This window comes from Rhinopithecus bieti, unplaced genomic scaffold, assembly GCF_001698545.2.
Source record: "Rhinopithecus bieti isolate Rb0 unplaced genomic scaffold, ASM169854v2 scaffold_7684, whole genome shotgun sequence".
NCBI lineage: Eukaryota > Metazoa > Chordata > Mammalia > Primates > Cercopithecidae > Rhinopithecus > Rhinopithecus bieti.
In genome coordinates this window covers 2305589-2326711 of record NW_016806071.1, presented here as the reverse complement: position 1 = coordinate 2326711, position 21123 = coordinate 2305589, and the positions used below count along the sequence as shown (strand labels likewise).

General features: G+C 46.3%; 1 protein-coding gene and 1 long non-coding RNA gene across 7 annotated transcripts in view; one reads left to right on the top strand and one right to left on the bottom strand.

The window, feature by feature from the left end:
• GLIS1 (GLIS family zinc finger 1) overlaps window positions 1-7069 on the bottom strand; it is a 252254-nt gene extending 245185 nt beyond the window's left edge. For 5 of the 6 annotated variants that reach the window (XM_017874552.1, XM_017874554.1, XM_017874555.1 and 2 more), the window contains exons 1-2: window positions 6990-7069; window positions 5698-5998 (exon numbers count right to left, since the gene is read on the bottom strand). In XM_017874552.1, the coding sequence (XP_017730041.1) occupies window positions 5698-5956 (259 nt within the window). In that variant the 5' untranslated portion in view covers window positions 5957-5998; window positions 6990-7069. Of the gene's footprint in view, window positions 1-5697; window positions 5999-6523; window positions 6571-6989 lie in introns of those variants that run through there. The other variant, XM_017874553.1, reaches the window with a different exon arrangement.
• A 612-nt stretch (window positions 7070-7681) lies between these two features.
• Window positions 7682-12205, top strand: LOC108531250 (uncharacterized). Its single transcript, XR_001886112.1, has 3 exons — window positions 7682-8022; window positions 11794-12080; window positions 12172-12205. It is a non-coding gene; the product is annotated as an uncharacterized LOC108531250 (long non-coding RNA).
• Window positions 12206-21123: the final 8918 nt, after the last annotated feature.

Below are 21123 nucleotides of genomic sequence, written 5' to 3'. Positions count from 1 at the left end.
CCAACCATAACCACCAAATAAATTCAGGCCATCCAGGAAATGTATTATTCAGTTCACGGACTGAAGGTCTCATCTCAGCGCATCTGACTCAGATGCTGACTTTAAAAACACAGCTCATAATGCTAACACAATCCACCTCGATCCACCAGAAACCTACTGAAGGAATAACCCTTTGGAGTTTAAGGGGAAGAAGGGAAAAAGAAGAAAACAGATGCTTTAAGTGACTTTCAACTCTGAGACCACTGGGTTAGGGTTGTATTCTCTCCTCCCAGCCCAACCTTCTGCTTTCCTTCAGTTTCTTATAAATATGGCTGTGGGAGACCAACAAAGTAGCCACAAAACTACTTTTCCCCTGTCTTTTCTGCTTTCCTTACTCAGTAACTCAGCTGTCAGTCCCTGGACTTTGCTTCCAATGCTGAAAGCATTTGCTTTTTTTTTTTTTTTTTTTTTTTTTTTTTATTGTAAACTATTAATTTGGGCAGCGGCTCTTGATAAACAAGAAGTCCATTTTTAAACTGCTAGAATCATTAGCACAGTGAAGGCGAACAGCACAAATATTTCAGGAGTTTGGTCTTTTTTCCTGGCCCTGGTATTACAGCTGTGCTTTCTGCATAATGCAGTCCAAGTTTTCAAAGCCCACTGCAGACTTTGTTTCATTTCTTCTTCCCCTTGAACTGAATGTCTTTGTTTCTTTAAATACAAAAATAAACTACCCCCTACGAAAAGAAACCACACAATTCTCTAGGTCCAAAGTAATTGCAACTGAAATCTATATTAGAAAAAAAAAATTAACAAACCACCCATTATCATTTAACTTTGAATGTAACCGTATATGTAAGGTGAGGTTGCTGAAATACTACCATATCGTGTTGAAAACAGAGAATTCTTTTCCAAGACAATTGAGAGAAGGAAGGGAAATTATCCTCAGCGATAGTCACTGGTCAGCTTCCCAATAAAGTTTATTTGTTTGTTGTTTTTTCCCCTAATCCTATCCAAAACAGATTGAAAACCCTGTCCCAAACTTTAGTTTCTCCCCTCTTCCAGGATGCTGGCCAAACTCCACAAAATAAAACCAAACAAAATGATGATAATTATGCAACATTCAGAACAAAGAACATAATATATTTTTTTAAGTGATTCATTGTGCACTTATGCCTGTAATGGGATTTTAACGCACTGTAAAATAAGTGTGCTGGCTCACTAAGCTTCTCATGCAAATGAAACGCAGGGAGATGAGTAACTCTGAGATGGGGTTCGTTTTGTTTTGTTTTTTTTCCAGAAAAGGATGAAGAAAATCATAGCATATAAAGAAATTGACATTTTTTAATCACAGTCGGAGCAACATAGACTATCGATGTGATTCTACAGCTCTGAAGCTCTGTAGACCTCAGTCCAGCTAAGCACGCTACAGGTAAACTACTGAGAAACAACGAAGCCTAAATTAAATGACGATCTCATGTGATGGTCCCCTTGCCATTTTGCCCACAAAGTCCTAGTTTCTAGAGAGCTTGAGAGGCAGGAAGGATAAAGGAATTCTAGCCGCCCGAGATTCTTAGGGAATCTTTGGGAATTATATTTCCGCTACACGTCTATAAAAGATTTGTCGGATACATAACTCTTACGACTGTAGACGCAACATGTTCCTATCTCATTTTTTACCCACACACATACTTGTGTCTCTTTGTCTCACTGAAGCTGACATTTGGTCAGCAGGTTTTTCTCTCCCTTATTTGAAACTTCAAGCACTGAAAAAATTTGGATCTGATTATTTCCGGATCACAGGACCAGCACTTTAAAATGGATGAAATGCAAGCAAATTGCCCACCAGAGCCGGAGTGGGGAATGCTTTAAAATCACTCATACCTTTCTATTAGGGATGTGCTAGCCTTTCCAAAGCCTCCCCGGAACATCACAGGAGCTTCTTATTCAGATGAAGAAATTCGACCAGGTGGTACCACCAAAACATCATGACTTACTGTTCACCACCCCCACCCCCTGAGTCCATGCACACAATCTACAATTCCTTTTTTTTTTTTCCAAGTTACAAGACTGACTGCTTTTGGCATTGACAGCCATGATGGCTGTTTTATAACGGCGGGGTTCACATTTGTCGTGATCAACCTCCTTTTTATTGCAAGGATGCATCCAGTCTCAGTACACAGTGAAAGGGCCCAGTGAGTCACTGTCAATTAAATAGTGACCTCATTATCTGGTTTGGTGTGGGAACAGCAACTCTGGACAAATGGAATCATGTGGTAAACTATAAAATTTTCTAACTATGGCATAGATACTAGTTACCAATTCCCAAAGATGTGAGACAGTAGAAATACCAAAAGCAAAAGACATTTTTTAATTCTCTGGGAACGTTCAGAAAGCCTTCGTGTGAATGCCAGCTCTCGGCCGCCAACACACACATGTAGAAGGTACAAGTTGTGGAACCAGAATAAAATATTTGCAGCTAGAAGCTTGGAAACTACCACCTACTGTCTGCAGCTTTGAGCAAATCCCTGAACCTTAATGTCTGCATCTATAAAATGGGAATCACATTAATAACAGCCAGTATCTGCCTAGCACTTTACAGACTTCTACATCTGCTCCCTCACAAGTGCCCCCAAGGCAGGCAGAGCCCAGCTGGCGTAAGGGCAGACAAGAGGATGTGTGGGAACACGCTCTGAACACTGTAAAGCACCGTGCACAGAGAACAAGCGTCATCAGGCCATCACCACAAAGCTGTCCGCCTGCATAAAGCCCAGATGTTTACCTTCTTTCCTTGTCAGGACTTACAAAAGCAGAGTGTTGGGTGTTTAATAATAAGAAAGAAAAATGCAGCATCTGGCAATTTGGCTTTTCCAGCTGTTTGGAATCTGGATAAACGGGACTCTGCCATAAACAGATCATGATTCTTATTGTAAATGATGACAATGTTAGTCCATGACGTCACACCATCCCAATGCCTCCCGATTCCAGATCAAATACACAGGCCCCCAACATTTATGGATAAACTACTAGATTCAAGAACTACTAGATTCAAGAACCGGCAGAGCATCTGAAACCTGACCCCAGGCTGAGCCATACTGTCTTCTCTCTGGTCACTGGGCAGCAGTGGCCACAAAAGACCCGAAGCTTGGTACCTCTCCACCTCCCCTGGCTAGCACACCACAGTTAGCGCCCTCCACATTCAGCATTTTAAAAACGTAACCTTTCTTCCTTCTCACTCTGTCCCCTTTATCTCAAGTGTCACTGACCCTAGCATGGGCCCTGCACGAATTAATAAAACAACTCTTGTTTTATTTACCCTGCAACGTAGGCATCATTACCTCTCGTGCAAATGAAAACCCAGAGGTTGAGAATGTGAAACACGTTACAGTAGTAATCCTAAAAATAACCAGGCACTGAGGTGGCCCTTGCACACTCTTTATCACTAATGATCTCATCAGTCTTGCAAATTAAGTCTCAGGGTAAATTTACAAATGAGGGAACCAAAGGCTCAGAAGAGTGAAATTGCTTCCCCCAAGTCCCACAGATCATAGATGGTGGGGTCTCCCAATTCCCAGCACAGTCAATACGTATTTTTCAATTGGCATTTCTGTCTGTTTCCAATAAGCCTGAGAACTTGGAGCTAGACACCAAACAATCAAAGGGTTACATGGTCTGGGGACTATTTCGGTAGGAGTAGGGGCAGCAAGAAGGTGCCATTTCCTTGCAGCATTTTTAAGGACGTTGAAGAACTGGGGGGAAGCTGGTTTTGTCTCGGGCCACTTGGTGGCTGGACTCTGAGGGAAAGCTTGCCTACAGCGACACAGAGGCCAGCAGGGAAAACTCTCCAAGCCCAGGACCCTGAGCCTTCTCTTTCTCCCTAGGCCAGGTTAGGATAGAGCTGTGGCTTCCCTAACCCTTGCCCTACACATACCAAACACTTTCCCACCTTCTGGCCTCAGTTTCCTCACCCTTCAAATGAGTGGGTTATATCCCACCACACCAGCCTCACTGGGAGGCTATGAAGAAAAGCTGTGAAACCTCTTGGGAAAAAAGCTTCACCAGAGAGACCAGCTTAAGGTACAAAGAAAGAGGCTCTTCTTCCCATCCCTTTATTCTCCTCTGCCCTTTCCAAATGTAATCCTGACTTGAAGATCTTTAATTTTGGACATGTTTGGGGTGTGCATAAAAATAACTGGGGTTGGGGGAATGGAAGTAGGAAGATCAGACACAAAGCACCCAGACGAAAGATCTCACCATAACGTGGAACAAAGGTTATGTTCGGGAGAGTCATTCGCTAGGTCTGCAGAGAACTCGATCTTCAGATGACAGCCACGATGTTTTTAAACACAGAACGTTGCAGGAGGGTATCTATTTAAGGGAGGATTGTGTATGGAGCGGGGCAAGCCAGGGAGCTCCCGGCAGCAAACATTACTCATGTCTCGCTGCACAGCGCTCCTCTCTGGTAAAAGAGACCTCATATGTGTGTATTCCAGCAATAACATTCTGCAGGCATTTCCCGCCCCTCCCCACTGTATCTGTCCTTCTAAAATATTATCTCTATCCGTTGAAAAAGAGGCTGGCATCTAAAACAAAGAGATGGGAAATAGTTCTCTCTTACAAAGTCGAGTGTTTTCTTTAAAAAAGAAAAAAACTGCTTATGTTTATTTCATTTTACTAATCCCTGAACCAGAGAGTTGGCTGTTTTTGATCCACGAGGAGCTCTCAACTCTAAAAGCAGACTGCCTACCTCTTCTGAGTTGTGGGGCTGATGCTAGGAAGTGATGACTATAACCATAAAACCCAAACTGTTTTTGTCTTCCTTGAAAATCATTTGGAAAGAGAACCAAGAGGTCCCAAATGCTGATAGTCAAACCCCAAAGCCTTGGTTTTCCCTAACGGAAAAAAAAGGGGGAGGACGAGGACACGGCATCTTAACAATTTCTCCAATTCCTGGTTAATTATCTGTCAGCACGAAACTCATAAATAATGACTCAATAATAATTAACTGTGATGAGAAGAGCATGTTCCTGAAAATCCCAGCACCATCTCTGACTTTGAGCCCATAAGCCATACTGGGACCTCCACCTTCCCGTGGCCAGCTTCACTGGGGAACGAAGGGGCTTGCCAAGGAGCTTGTGATCCAAGACTAGGCTGCCGAAGCACCAAGTACAGAAAAGTCATGTTTAAGTTAGGACGTGACCCAGGCTGGATTGCTGATGCAGAAAATTTTCCATCAGGAATCTAGAAATCATCTGGTTAAATTAAATCCTCACTGGACAGATGGGGAAACTGAGGTCCCAAAAGGAGAGTGATCTTGCTAAAGGCCTCTGCGTTTTGTTAGTTAAGGAGACTGAAATACTTCAAACTATGCCTTGAGCTGCTCAGAAACAGATACCAATATATGCGTTGCTATTCGCCCTCATATATAATAAAATTTTGACAAGTTTCTATGCAAGCTTTATCAGAAACATACAGAAGCAAAACTATGTAAGCTGAGAGCTTTCTGCAAACACATTTGCCCAAACGGGGCTGAGTTTAAATTAGATGCTTCGCAAAGCAGGCATACTTTCAGACTGACAAGCTAGTCCCAAACAATAGGAGAGAAACTGAGGAACTCGGAAGAAAGTTCCACCAAGTTCTCCCGAGCACGCGGTGGCGACGCCGGGCAGTCCGAATCTCCACAGGAGCTGCCAGGCACGTTGTCAGGGCCGGACTCACCCTTCCCGGCGGCAGCGGCCTTGGATGGACCGTAGTCTCGGGGGCTCCGGGGCCGGAGGAGGTCGTGGGCGCGCAGTGGCGGCGCGGGAGGCCGGGCTAGCAGGTCCCGCGGGCCCCTGTCCGCGCAGCCGCCGCCACTCACGGTGACCCTGAAGGCCATGTGCGGGCCGAGGCTGGCGTGGCCGCGGCCGGGCCCGGGGGCACCGGGGGCCTCCTTGGGCCTCTTGTCCGAGTGTGCCTCAGCCACCTCGCAATGCATGGCGCCGGGGCGGGGCGCACGGCTGGGGGTCGCGCCGGGCTCCTGGGGAGGGGAGACAGCACAGCGAGTTAGAATGCGGAAAGCGGCCCCCGTCTTGTCCCGGGGCCGAGTTTGAGCAGGTCACTGCCCATTCCGTGGATTCCGCGTCTCTAACATAGGTTAGCGCCACCACACCTAGCCCAATCAGAGGTCAAACCCACCTGATTCCACGCAAAAGCCCCCTCACTCAGGAGTGGTTCGCCCTTCCCTGGTGTGCTGAAGACCCCAGGGCCCCGCGCCCCGGCGCATTACCGCGAGGTCCCACCCAAATCCGCCTCCACCGAAACCAGCCTCCTTTCCACGAATGGTGAAACTGAGGCCTGGAGCGGGTAGCGCGCCTGTTCCCTGTCCCCCGTGGAACAGGGAGCCAGCGGCAACGAGGATTCCCAGAGAAGAGCTCGAGCGAAGCCCCAGAGACGGCTCCGACTGGGTCACCGGCTGCGCGCTTAGTCGAGGCTCCGGGACCGAGCTGCGCGCGGAGGCTGCGGACTCGAACCCAAAAGCCCGGGGAAACCCCCAGAGACTCACCCGCGACCACCCGAACCGGGAAAACGCCAGTCCCAGGATGGGCGCTGAATCCAGCGACGCGAACCCATCACGCGCAGCCGGGACACCCACATTCCCATGCGCAGCGGAGGAATCGAGCCTGTCGCGCGCGCAAACCCGCACAGTGGGCAATGCCCACGCGGCCGCCGCCACACACCCGCACACCCGCCGAGGCACGCCCGGAGACAGACACGCGACCCACACTGCCACTGGTCAGACGCTCGGCAGCGCACTACCACACAGTCCCACGCTCTCGCCACACGCGCGTGAGATGGGGGCCGCGCCGGAGCCTCGGCCCTTCAGTCAGTGGCCCCAAACTCTCCGTTCCCCTCCGCACTCCCAGCGCCATCCCCAAGCTGCCGGGGTTCGAGCGTCGCCGGGACGCCAGCCTCGGATCTCGGGCCCCGCACCCGCCCCTCCCTAGGCCGCGGGCCGCGCCCCCTCTCACCTCGCAGCTGCAGCTGCAGATCGCTGGGCGCCCGGCTCGGCTCGCCTCCACTGGTGCCGCAGCCCCCGCAGCCGCCGCAGCCGCCGCGTCCTACGGGGCGGTTCCCCGGAGGACGGGGGCGGGCCCGCGTCTGCCCGACAGCTGCTCTAGCCACTGGCTGACCGCGGCTGCGCCACCCAGGCCAATCGTGGCGCGAGGGCGGGGCATCCCCCCTGGGGGTCTGGGCGGGGCCCGGCGCGGGGCTGAGCGGAGGGTTTGACAGGCTGCGGCCGGCTGTAGTCCCCGCGGTGTCCGCGCCTCTTGGGCGGCCGAGCCGGGCAGGACCGCGGGGCGGCGCCGCGACGAAAGAAGCTGGGCCTGGGAGTCGGCGGAGTGCGCTGGGCGTGAGGAGCGCCGGGCTCAACCCGGCTCCCTGCCCGCCTCTTCACTAGCCCCGGACAGGATCCTCCCTTCTCCCAGTCGGTTTTCTCCTCCATCAGATGGGAACNCGGGGCGGTTCCCCGGAGGACGGGGGCGGGCCCGCGTCTGCCCGACAGCTGCTCTAGCCACTGGCTGACCGCGGCTGCGCCACCCAGGCCAATCGTGGCGCGAGGGCGGGGCATCCCCCCTGGGGTCTGGGCGGGGCCCGGCGCGGGGCTGAGCGGAGGGTTTGACAGGCTGCGGCCGGCTGTAGTCCCCGCGGTGTCCGCGCCTCTTGGGCGGCCGAGCCGGGCAGGACCGCGGGGCGGCGCCGCGACGAAAGAAGCTGGGCCTGGGAGTCGGCGGAGTGCGCTGGGCGTGAGGAGCGCCGGGCTCAACCCGGCTCCCTGCCCGCCTCTTCACTAGCCCCGGACAGGATCCTCCCTTCTCCCAGTCGGTTTTCTCCTCCATCAGATGGGAACGGCGCTATCTGCTAACGCGAAGCGCACAGATGCGAAAGTGCTTGAAAAGTTTTCTTGCAGAATCCAACCCGCTCACTGGAGAATTTGCCGAGATTTCACAGCGAGTGGGCAGCAAATCTGGGACCCAAACCCAGGCCTCTCAGCCCACTTTCGTAAGTTTGTTTTTGTGTTTTTCCGCTGGAAAGAGTCCAGGGTTAAAAGGTGTCAGACTCTGAAGTTAAAGATAAAAAATGATGCCTGATCCCAACTAGGAAATATTCCAATTGAGTCTGGGGGAATAGGCCCCCAGCGCTTGGGCTTTCGAGCTCCCAGGAGATCCTTACAGATCTGGGGATTGAGACCCACTCTAGGGGTCCATCCTGTTGCCCTGCCTTCTGGGATCCCCCCACAGACTGCAAGCAGTGTCTCAGGGGGCCCTGCCCAACGTGTAGGAAGAGCACAGGACAAAGAACAGTAAGGCTTCACAGCACCTGGAAGCAATGGCTCAGTTCCCCACTCTGAGCCTGAGTCCTCCCGTGTAAAATGGGAGTGTTCGCCTAGGCCTGGTCTACCTGCCATGGCTACCGAAGGATCCAGCCAAGCCCTGAAATGGTTTCTCCATTTCACCTAGGCGCCTCCTGTGCACTGTTTGCTGGTGGCCTGGGCTGGCTCCAAGGGTCCTGACTGGTTTCAAACTCCTTTGAAGTCTGGTCTCTTTGGCCTTGGTCTCAAACTGAAAAATGTATATGGAGCCCCTCTGGACTACACAACATGTCAACTTCATAGCACAGGACTCTGCACAGAATAACTGATCCCAGGCAGCATCCTCAGAATCCTGGAAAACCAGGATTTTAGAATTTCAAAATCATAAAATTGGATTTCTTATAATGTATTTAAAATAGTATCTAACAATTGGAGTAATAATAGTAAGAAAGACTTTGAGATTTTAGTTAGACCCACTCTCCATTCAGAGGAGCAGGGATGTGACTGGCCTGTGTCAATGTGGTGGGGGGTGGCAGAGCCAGGGGATCCAGGCTTCCTGACTCCAGGCAATGCTCTTCCTCCAGTACCAACCACTCTGCTGCTCACAGGCAGAGGGTGTAAATCAACCATGCCCATAACGTACAGGCCAAGGGTTGTGCCTCACTCAGGGCCTGCAACCCTCCCCCCACCTCCACACACTCTTGTGGAGTCCCAGCTAGTTCTGCTGCCAACAAGCCATTCTAGACGAATGGTAACCTCACTCTGGACCTCAGCTTCCCCCTCCAAAGGCATGAAGTTGGAAGACCTCTGGCCTTTCTAGTTCTGCTCTTCTCTTCAATAAGGCCAGGATCCAAGTCCTCTGCCCTCCCTCACCCCCACCCCCGCCACACACACACAACAAGCACTGCCCTGCACATTTAGTTGGGACTCCGAAAACATTTGCTGAATGAGTCACTTAACCAACTGGACCTGAAAGCAAAGGCCCTCCAAATTTCCAAATGAAGAAACAGCTCTTTCCATTATTCTTTTGAGCACTTACCCTGGGCCAGCCCCTATACCTGAGCTAGGGACGCAGAAACACAGAACCCGCCCCCTCCCCTTTCCCTCAGAGAGCTCACAGGTCCACCTCACCAAAATAGGTGGGTTTGCGAAGGCTGGCAAAGTGATGAGAAGTTTAATCTGCTCAATAAAACAGACCTCTTCAACACTGTAGATGGCAGGACCCCTTTGGGGATATTCAGAATCTAGTAGATACATGCTTTTTTTTTTTTTCCTCAAAGGAAACACAAGAAACTGTTAACAGTGGTTAAGGGAATGGAGGACTGAGGGAAGGCCCGCACCTTTCATTTTTATACTTGTCTGAACCGATTTGTATTTTCTAAGTATATATTATCCTCCCTCTCTCTATCTATTTTTTTTTTTTTTTTTTTTTTTTTTTTGCTTTTTTGAGACAGAGTCTCATTCTGTTGCCCAGGCTAGAGTGCAGTGGTTCAATCTCAGCTAACTGCAAACTCTGCCTCCCGGATTCAAGTGATTCTTCTGCCTCAGCCTCCTGAGCAACTGGGAGTACAGGCACGCACCACCATGCCCAGCTAATTTTTGTATTTTTAGTAGAGACAGGGTTTCACCATATTGGCAAGGCTGGTCTCGAACTCCTGACCTTGTGATCCACCCACCTTGGCCTCCCAAAGTGCTGGGATTACAGGCGTGAACCACCATGCCCAGCCCCTCCCTTTCTTTCAGTAGGGGTTATTTGAGCAGTGGGATTATGTGCTGCATTTTTTTCCTTTATACTTTTGGTATTAAAATAAAACTCAATATTTCAATTGTCAAAAACAAAATAAAGTGAAACAAAGTAAACTGCTTCTCACTTTAGCAGGCTAGACAGTAATGTCTACTTTTTACACTACACTCTCTTCTGCCCTCCCAGTCCCACAGACAGTCTGTCTACCGGATATCTCTATCAGGATCCATCTGCAAAACCGAACATCATTTTTTCATCTCTGACGTTGCTACTCACTCCTGTGTCCCTACCTGGGTGAACAGCCCCGTGGTCAACTCCCCCAATTCAGAAATCTGAGTCATCCTCAGCCCCTCCGCTCCCATACTCCTATATCTGACTTGTCATAAATTCAACTAACAATCTTCCTCCTCTCCATCCTCACTACTACATTTCTTCCAAGTTCTTCTTGCCTCCATTCTCATCCTCCTCCCAATTAGTGATTTTCCACACTGGTCTCCTTATCGGTCTCTAAAGTATAGATCTGGCTGGGCACAGTGGCTCACACTTGTAATCACAGTACTTTGGGAGGCCAAGACAGAAGGATCATTTGAGGCCAGGAGTTGGAGACCAGACTGGGCAACATAGCAAGACCTTGTCTCTACAAAAAAATAAAATAAAAAATAGTCAGGCATGGTGGCCTGCACCTTAATATCAGCTAATCAAGAAGCTGAGGTGGAGGATCTCTTGAGTCTAGGAGTTTGAGACTGCGGTGAGCTCTGCTCATACCACTGTACTCCAGGCTAAGTGACAGAGAGAGACCTTGTCTCTAAATAAATAAGTAAATAAATAAAAATGCAGATCTGACCATGGCACTTCCCTGTTTAAATCTCATAGCTCCCAATGGCCAGCTAAATAAAATCAAACCATTTTCTTACCCTGCTCCCACCCCTGCCCTATGTTCCAAGCACCTTGGAATAGTTTTCATCTCCTAGAATCCAGAACATATATTCGTGCCTTCGTAGCTCTGTATATGATTTCTCCTTTGCTAATACTTTCTCCCCTTATTCACCTTGCCTGCTTCTTCCTATGAATCATTTAATACCCAGCCCAAGTGTCCTTCCCCACAAGCCTTCCCTGAATCCTCAAGGGGGCTATAGCTATTTTCTCCCTGCACACTCTCACAATCCTCTGCTTTATTCTATCTGAGAACTTATTATAGTTTTGTAACTGCCTATGTAACAGCCTGTCTCCCCGCCGACCACCTCTGGAATGAGACCTCTGTGAGGTCAGGAGCAGCCTTTTGCCTTTCTATCTTCAGAACCTAGAAGAGATTCTTGCACAAAGTAGGTAAATGTTTACTGAATGCTGATTGAATTATTAAAGACTCACCACTAATTCATTTGCTTGCCTACATTTCTAGCTAAGAGCTTCCCCACCCTATCAAGACCTCTCGCCTCACTGTCTTTGTTCAGGGGTGTAAGCATTCACTCAGCAAATGGTTGAGGTAAAAATAGACATTTCTGTGTCTAAGGTGTCTCGTGTCCAGGAGACATGAGGAAGGAGAAGGAAGAGAGGTGGTAGATGTTACACTGTTTACCCTGCCTCTGTTTCTTGCAGCAAGGGAAGAATTAACATTCAATGGGGAACCTACCGTGTACCATGGTTGACACTCTCCATATGTGATCTCACTTAATCCTGACAGCTCTGGGATAAAGAGGTTATCATCCCTATTTTACAGGTGAGAAGATAAAAGTTCAAAATTAAGTGACCTCCCAAAGTTCCCACAGTCAAGAGTGTCTACCTCCCATACATCTATGGCCAATTGATTTTCAATAAGAATGCCAAGGCCACTCATTGAGGAAAGAATCGTCTCTTCCACAAATGGTATTGGGACAACTGGATATCCACCTGCAGAAGAATGAAGTTGGATCCCATCTCACATCATATTCAAAAAGTAACTCACAATGGACCAATGACCTAAATGTAAGAGCTAAAACCATGAAATGCTTAGAAGAAAACACAGAGGTAAACCTTTTTAAAAAATAATTTTTAGGAGTAAATTTTCTTGATCTTGGATTTGGCAGTGGATTATTATTATTATTATTATTTTTGACAGTCTCACTCTGCTGCAACACAGCGGTGCAATCAGGGCTCACTGCAGTCTCAACCTCCTGAGTTCAAGGGATCCTCCCACCTCAGCCTCTCAAGTAGGTGGGACCACACACTCTCAAGTAGGTGGAACAACGGGTATGTGCAACCATGCTCAGCAAAGTTTTTAAATTTGTTATAGAGACAAAGTCTCACTATATTGCCCAGGTTGGCCATGAACTCCTGGGCTCAAGTGATCTTCCCGTCTTGGCCTCTCAAAGTGCTGGGATTACAGTCATGAGCCACCACACCACCCTGGATCTTTGATATAATACCAAAAACATGAGCAATAAAATAAAAAATAAATGAGGCTTCATCAAAATTTAAAACTTTTGTACATCAAAGAACATTATCAAAATACTGAAGAGACAACCTACAGAATGGGAGAAAATATAGGCAAATCATATATCTGATAAGGGTCTAGCCTCCAGAATATACAAAGAACTCACATGACTCAAAAACAAAAACACAGTCCAACCAAAAAATAGTCAAAGGAGTTGAATAGATGTTTCTTCAAAGAAGATAGACAAGTGGCCAAGCACATGAAAAGACACTCAACATTATTAGTCATTAGGAAAATGCAAATCAGAACCAGAATGAGCTACTAGAGAAGTTGAGGTAGGAAGATTGTGTGAGGCCAGGAGTTCAAGACTGCAGTGCTGATGATCATGTCTGTGAATAGCCACTTCACTTTAGCCTGGGCAACATAGTGAGACCCTATCTCCACAAATTTTTTTTAAATTTTTAAAATAAATAAAAACAAAACACAATAAAATATCACTTCACATCCAATAGGATGATATAATCGAATAAAAAAGAATGTCTCAAGTTGAATGATGAGGAATCATAAAAAAAAAAAATAAGTGTGGGTGAGGATGCGAAGAAATTGGAACCCTCAAACATTGCTGGTGGAAATGTAAAATGGTTCAGCCACTTTGTATTTTTTAGTAGAGATGGGGTTTCACCATATTGGCCCTGCTGGTCTCAAACTCCTGAACGCAGGTGATCCACCCCCTTGGACTCCCAAAGTGCTGGGATTACAGGCGTGAGCCACCACACCTGGCTGGTTCAGCCACTTTGGAAAACAGTTTGGCAATTCCTCAAAAAGTTAAAGATAAAATTATAATATGACCCAGCAATTCCACTTCTAGATGTATAAAACTGCAAACAGGTAGTCAAACAAATACATGTACATGCATGTACATAGCAGCTTTATCTGTAATAGCCAAAAGGTGGAAACCTAAATGTTCATCAACAGATGAACAGGCAAATAAATTGTGGTATATACATACAGTGGAAGAGTATTCAGCCATAAAAAGGAATGAAGTAGGCTGGGCACAGTGATTCACACCTGTAATCCCAGCACTTTGGGAGGGTGAGGTGGGTGGATCACCTGAGGTCAGGAGTTCAAGAGCAGCCTGGCCAACATAGCAAAACTCCGTCTCTACTAAAAATACAAATATTAGCTGGGCGTGGTGGCAGGCACCTGTAATCCCAACTACTCAGGAAGTGGAGGCAAGAGAATCACTTGAACCCAGGAGGCGAAGGTTGCAGTGAGCTGATATAGTGCCACTGCACTCCAGCCTGGGTAACAGAGCAAGACTCTGTCTCAAAAAAAAAAAAAAAAAAAGGAATGAAGTACTGATAGATGCTGCAATGTGGATAAACCTCAAAAACATGCTAAGTGAAATAAGCTAGACACAAAGGTCACATATTGTATGATTCCATTTATATGAAATATCCAGAATCCATAGAGACAGAAAACAGGTTGGTGGTTGCGAGGGTCTAGGGGAAGGGGTCGATGTATCTGCTCAAGGGGTATGGTTTGCTTTTTGGAGTAAGACAAATTTGGGGGAACTTGATAGAGGTGATGGTTGTGCAACATTGTGAATACATTAAATGCTTCTCAATTGTTCATTTTTATTTTTTTTTAGAGATGGGGTCTCAGTATGTTGCCCAGGCTTGTCTTGAACTCCTGAGTTCAAGAAATCCTCCTGCCTCAGCCTCCCAAAGTGCCAGGATTACATGCATGAGCCACCACGCCTGGCCAAATTGTTCACTTTCAAATGGTTAATTTTATGTTATATGAACTTTACTGCAACTACAAAACAATTAGTTTAATGAAAATAAAAAAGAGTATCTGCCTGAGTCCAAAGCTGGGCTTCCTTCATTGCACTTTGGGGGCATTCACTGGGAACAGCCCATAGAATGGCATCTATAATGGTTGTAACTCTGGTGCTATCAAGCTGAGGGATGGCAAGTCACCACACTTGAATTCTGAACACTGAACCTGCCAAATAAAGATGACAATACCTGACCCACTGGAGCTTCCATAGAGACTCAATGCAAAGGTAGAAAAAGTAAAATCAAAATGAGAGAAGATGATGATGATGATTAATGAAATATCCCAGTTACTTCTCCCACAATTTCTGGTGTTCATCTTATAACGTGAAGATGCTCTTTTAAAAACAAAACAAAACAAAACAAAACCCTGAAGAATCCCAGTACAGAACAATAGAACACAGTCACAAAAGGCCCCTAAGGATGTTTTAGATAAAAACTCGTATGATTAGAAAATAAGAACCAATTTAAACTAGGAATGCAAGAAAACTTTCTTAACTAGATAAAAAATATCTAACAACAACAACACAAAACAAAAACAACCCCCCCAACCACGAAAACCTATAGCTAACATCACATATTTACCACCACACTTAGTGTAAAGACTAAATTCCGTAAGATCGGGAACAAGGTAAAGATTCATGCTTTCACGATTCCTATTCAACAACATACTGAAGTCCTAGAAAGTGCAGTAAGGCAAGAAAAAAAAAAAAAAAAAACACAAGAATGAAAGGCATATAGGCTGAAAAGGAAGAAACAAAACTCCCTATTGGCAAGGGACATAATTGTCTATGTAGAAAATTCCATGAGATCTATAAAAAGGCAAAACCTTCTAGAACTAATCAATTAATTGATCGAGGTTGCAGGATCCAAGTTTAATACTTAAAAGTCCATTGTATTTATATATACTAGCAATAAACAATTAGAAATTAAAATTTTCAAAGTACCATTTATAATAGCACTAAAATTAGATATAAATCTAACAAAATATGTACAGAATTTGCTGAAAACCACAAAACACTGAGAAAAGAAATCAAAGAAGACCTAAATGAAAAGAAAAGGTATACTGTTTTCCTAGTTTGGAAAGCTCAATATTGTTAGGATGTCAATTTGCCCCAAATTAATCTAGAGACTCAATACAACTTCAATTGAAATCCCAGCAGGATTTTTTTGTTGTTAGTAATCAACAAGCCAACTGGAAAATTTATTTGGAAAGGCAAAGGAACTAGGATAGCCAAAACAACTTTGAAAAAGAACAGAGTTGGAGAACTCACTATCTGATTTTAAAACTCACTATAGGCCAAGTGTGGTGGCTTACGCCTATAGTCCCAGACTCTTGGGGCTAAGGCAAGAGGATTGCTTGAGCCGAGGAGGTTGAGGCTGCAGTGATGAGTCCTGATCATGCCACTGCAGTCCATCCTGGGCGAGAGTAAGAGCCTGTCTTAAAAAAAAAGAAAAAAGAAAAAAGAAAAAGAAAAAAAACACCTCACTATAAAGCTACAGTAATCAAGACAGCGTGGTATTGGCAAAATAATATATACAATTTAAAACAGTCAATTTGATCATTCCTAAAAGTAGACTTTCTTCTGAATGAAACTTTAGGTTAATCAGAATTGCTCTCAAAATGGAAAATTAAACGGCTTGGGAAGCCAGGTTCTTCCCGACTCATTTCCTGTTTCTCCTCCTTTCTTCCCTCCTCATCCTGTGTTTTCTCTTACATGAGTGATGACCCCTCCAAACCAGGATCTAATGGGTTATCCCAGGCTCCTTTCTCCCTACCCGCCCCTTCAGACACCAAGGCTGTGATTCCTGCCTCCCGAGCACCTGCAGTAACAGCACCTGCTCTCCACCACCACAGCAGTGGTCCTCATGAAGCCCCATCATGTCCATCCTGAATCACCAGGCCAGCTTCCCATTGGTCTCCCTGCCTCCAGCCTGGCCCCTCCAGTCCATTCTCCCTGCAGCCAGAGCGATCTTCCTAAATCACCCATCCAACCATGTGGCTCTCCTAGCTCCAAGCCTTCTGAATGCTGGGGAGCTCCTTGGGGGCAGGAATTAGCCTCAGGACCGAGCCCATGCCTGGTGCCCATGCACACTCAGCGAATGACGATTGAATAAATGCATGTTAATAAAGTAGATGAAGGACTTATTGAAGGAGGTGCAGGCCCTTCAAAACCTCATTCAGAGAGGTCAAAACACAGTGGCTAAGAATGCAAGGAGGAGGCACCAAGGTCTGTATCCCAGCAGTCTCTATTCTCATCCAACAATATTGGTTGAATGCCTACAATGTACCTGGCACTGTCCTAGGTGCCAAAGATTCATGGAGCTTCTCTGTGGACACAGAGTATTCAACTAATCATACCAATGAATGCATCATCACAAATGATAAGACCCTAAGGGAGAATCCTCCATGCTATGAGAGGGCAGAAAATGAGGAAGAGAACTGGAGGCCTGACCCCATCTACAGGGTCCAGGAAGGCTTTCCTGTGGAGGTGATCATTAAACTAGACTCTACGGCCGGGTGCGGTGGCTCACACCTGTAATCCCAGCACTTTGGGAGGCCAAGGTGGGCAGATCACCTGAGGTCAGGAGTTCCAGACCAGGCAAGCCAACATGGCAAAACTCCATCTCTACTAAAAATACAAAAAACTCAGCCGGGCATGGTGATGGGTGCCTGTAGTCCCAGCTACTAGGGAGGCTGAAGTAGGAGAATCGCTTGAACCGGGGCAGCAGAGGTTGCAGTGAGCCGAGATCATGCCACTGCACTCTGGCCTGGGTGACAGAGCGAGACTCTGTCTCAAAAATAAATAAATAAATAAAAATGTAAAAAGTAAACTAGACTGTACGAGGATGAGAAGTTCCTGGTTGTGGCATTGAGGGAAAGCTTTCCAGCTAGATAGAGGACTATGTCCAAAAGCCCTGAAACTAAAGGAACTAAGATCCCTTCCAGGCAGCAAAAGAAGGGCAGTGTGACTGGAGCCACAGGGTGAAGGGCAGGAGGGTATCAGATGAGACTGAGGAAGGGCAAGGGCCGGATGCCAAAGGAATGAGAGATTTTACCTGGAGACTGACGATCAGATCTGTTCTGAAAATAGCATTCCAAGCCAGGTATGGTGGCCAATGCCTGTAATCTTAACTACTCGGGAGGCCGAAGTGGGAGGGTCACTTAAGACCAGCGGTTCAAGACCAGCCTGGGCAACATAGTGAGACTCTGTCTCAAAAAAAGATGAAAAAATGTAGCCAGGTGTGGTGGCATGCACCCGTAGTCCCAGCTAGTCGGGAGGCTGAGGCAGGAATATTGCTTTAGCCCAGGAGTTCAAGGCTACAGTAAATAAGCTCTGATCCTACTACTGCACTCCAGCCTGGGTGACAGGACAAGACCTCATCTCTAAAAAAAAAAAAAAAAAGAAAGAAAGAAAGAAAAAGAAAATAGGCCAGGTGCAGTGGCTCACACCTGTAATCCTACCACTTTGGGAGGCCCAGACGGGAGGATTACTTGAGCTCTGGAGTTCGAGACCAGCCTGAGAAACATGGTGAAACCCTGTCTCTACAAAAAATTTAAAAAGCTAGCCAGGTGTGGTGACACACACCTGTGGTCTCAGCCATTCGGGATGCTGAGGTGGGAGGATTGCTGGAGCCCAGGAAGTCAAAGTTGCTGTGAGCCATGATTGTGCCACTGCACTTCAGCCTGGGCAGCAGAGCGAGACCCTGCCTCCAAAAAAAAAAAAAGAAAAGAAAAGAAAAAGAAAGTAGCATCCCAGTGTCATGTGGGAAATGAGCTGAGAAAGAGGTAAGACTGGGTGCTGAATGCACAGTCAGAAATCCCAAAGATGAGGAGCCTGGACTACAGGAGAAGTGACTGGGACACAGCTTTATTTAGGAGGCAAACTCAATACACCTGGGTGATGGGAGTGAAGGGAAGCAATCGCTGGGCGTCTAGAAAAATAGCAGTTTTAGGGTTTGGAACTTCCCCTGGGAGGCCCAAGGCATTCTTAGTCCTCCGTGGTGGTTTCCAGAAGCAAAGTCAACGTCACTATTACCAAGTCATTAAGCTATATCTCTTCCTCATGCTCATCATTGCAATGGCTTTTCTAGAGAAACTTCCATTGGCTCTCAGCTCATCACTGTCTTTACAGAGAAACAGAATCAGACTTACTATAATATGCATGTCAAATGCTGCTAATGAGGACAATAAGATCTAATAGCTTAAACAATTATNACTGTATTCCCACTAATAAACTGCAGACCCCTTGAAAGCAGGGACTTTATATGTGTGTGGAAGATGTTCAGTAGTTGGTGGATATGAATCCGTGTACAAAATTGATTCGACAGATCAACAAGTTGGTAAATGAGACTGAACCAAATGCATATATGGAGTAAGGAACAGAATAGTTGTTTATGTAGATTTTTATTTAAAATTTTTCTTACAAAATAAACAGAAGACTCATCCAGTACACACTAGTATTATGTAATTCCTATGCTGTTTTCCAGGCACATATTAAAGTCATCTAGACCTATATCCAGAAAGCATTTTAATAAATAGAGAAGTGGAATTGTATGCATGAATAAGTTTGAAATGAATTTTTCAATTACAAAAATCAGTTTTAAGATATTTAATAGACATCTTGCACAATCCACTCTTCAAAGACATTTTATCTCTTATGAAACCATACTTACTGTATCCCAAATTCAAACACTCATGCAATGTTACAGTTAGAAGGGAACTTCAAAATCATTCAGTCCAATTCTTTGATTTTTCAGTCGAAATAGATAAGTGATGCGAAATCTTAGCTGAAGTTCACAGAGCTGGATAGTGCCAGAGATAAGACTAGAACTCATTATTTCCGAAACCCAACTCTCAGGGACAGCTGGAAGCCTACCTTTATATTCATCCTTTCATTTTTCTCCAGTAACAGAACCCCAATTTTATTAATGGGTTACAATCAACCTCTAAAAGACATTTCCTAGACTCCCTTGCAACCAGATGTGGCCATGTGACCACTTTGGCCAATGAGATGCTAAGCGTTAAGTATGTGCACTTTCAGGAAGCGTTCCTAAAAGGGAGGGAGGATGCTATTTTCCCTCCCCTTCCTTCTTCCTGTTGCCTGGAAGGAAGGCATGAGGGCTGAGGTTCCAGGAACCATGTGGGACCACAAGAGTCAGGACCACACCTTGGGGCTGGCTACGTGGAGAGCTAGAATGAGCCTGAATCTCTGATAACTTCAGGGAGTCACCATAGCCGATCTGGACAGCCTATTTCTGGTTCTTCTTTTATGTGAAAAAAATAATAACTGTGTTACTTAAATCACCATTATTCTGAGTTTTGATTTACATGCAGCCAGACTTAAGTAACCCATCTTTCTTCCCCCATCTCACTAAATGGCAATTCCATTCTACCAGCTGCTCAGGCCAAAAACCTTAGAGTCAATACTAGCGACTTTCTCTTTCACACTCCACAACCATTCCACCAGCAGTGCTTGTCACCTCTTCCTGCAAAGCAGACCAAATCTGTCTGCTTCTCACCCTGGGCCCAGTCACCATCCTCTCTCATCTGGTTACAGCAGTGGCCTCCTAACCAGTCTCCCTGCTTTCATTCTTGCCTGCCACCCACTCTCTCCAGTCTCTTTTTTTTTTTTAAGGTAATTTTTTTTTTAAAGGTAAGTCAACCCATCTTACTCCTTTGCTCAGAACTTCCCAATGGCTGTCCCTGACTCGAAGCAGGAGCAAGGTCCTTCTTGTAGCCTACCTGACCTGAGTGAGCTGGTTCTGGCCCCAGTCTCGACTGCATTACCACACTCCACCTCATCCACTGCGCCTGGCCACCCTGCCCTCTTTGCTATTCCTTGAACTTATCAGGTATACGCCTGCCTTGGGACCCTTCTGCTTTTTGGAACTCACCCCTCAGGTATCTACATGTTCTCTCCTTACCTCATTCAGGTCTCTGCCCAAACATCATTTTATCAGGGGACCTTCCCTGACCACCCTATCTGAAATGGAAAACCAGCCAGGTGCGGTGGCTCATGCCTGTAATCCCAACACTTTGGGAGGCCAAGGTGAGAGGAGCACTTGAGCCCAGGAGTTTGAGAACAGCCTGGGCAACATGGTGAGACTTCGTCTCTACAAAAAATTATCCAGGTGTAGTGGCATGTGACTGTAGTCCCAGCTATTCAAGAGGCTGAAGCAGGAGGACCGCCTGAGCCCAGAAGACTGCACTCCAGCCTGGGCAACAGAGTGAGACCCTGTCTCAAAAAAATAAAAATACAAATAAAAAGGAAAGCCACTCCACTATCTACTGTCTACTTGTTCCTCAGCACACTCACCACCACATGGCATTTGTTTATATTCATTCTCTCTCCACCCACTAGAAGGGTAAGCTCATTTGTGTTGTTGGCTACTGTGTTCCCAGCACCCACAATACTGCCTAGCACGCTAGGCTTAGCATACATATGAATCATTGAATGAATGAGTAAATGAATGCTAGGTCTGTGCCCTTTTAACTATGTCACTTTGCCTCTAATTGAAATCCAGGTGCATTTGCTCCATGTACGAATATTACTATTGGAGCCACTTGCTATCTCTGTGAAAACTTGCTAAATATTTGCTGACAGCAAAGACAAGCCAGCTTCTTCTTATCGGTTAACTAAGAAGATCTAAAAGCCAATAGGGTTTTCTATTCTGATAGTCATGGTATCATTAATAACAACCACAAAACATTAAACATTTTGAAATAGGAATAATGGAGAGCAGTACACCAGACAAGTTTGTAAGACTCCAGAATCCAATGTCCTTTTGTGGCAGC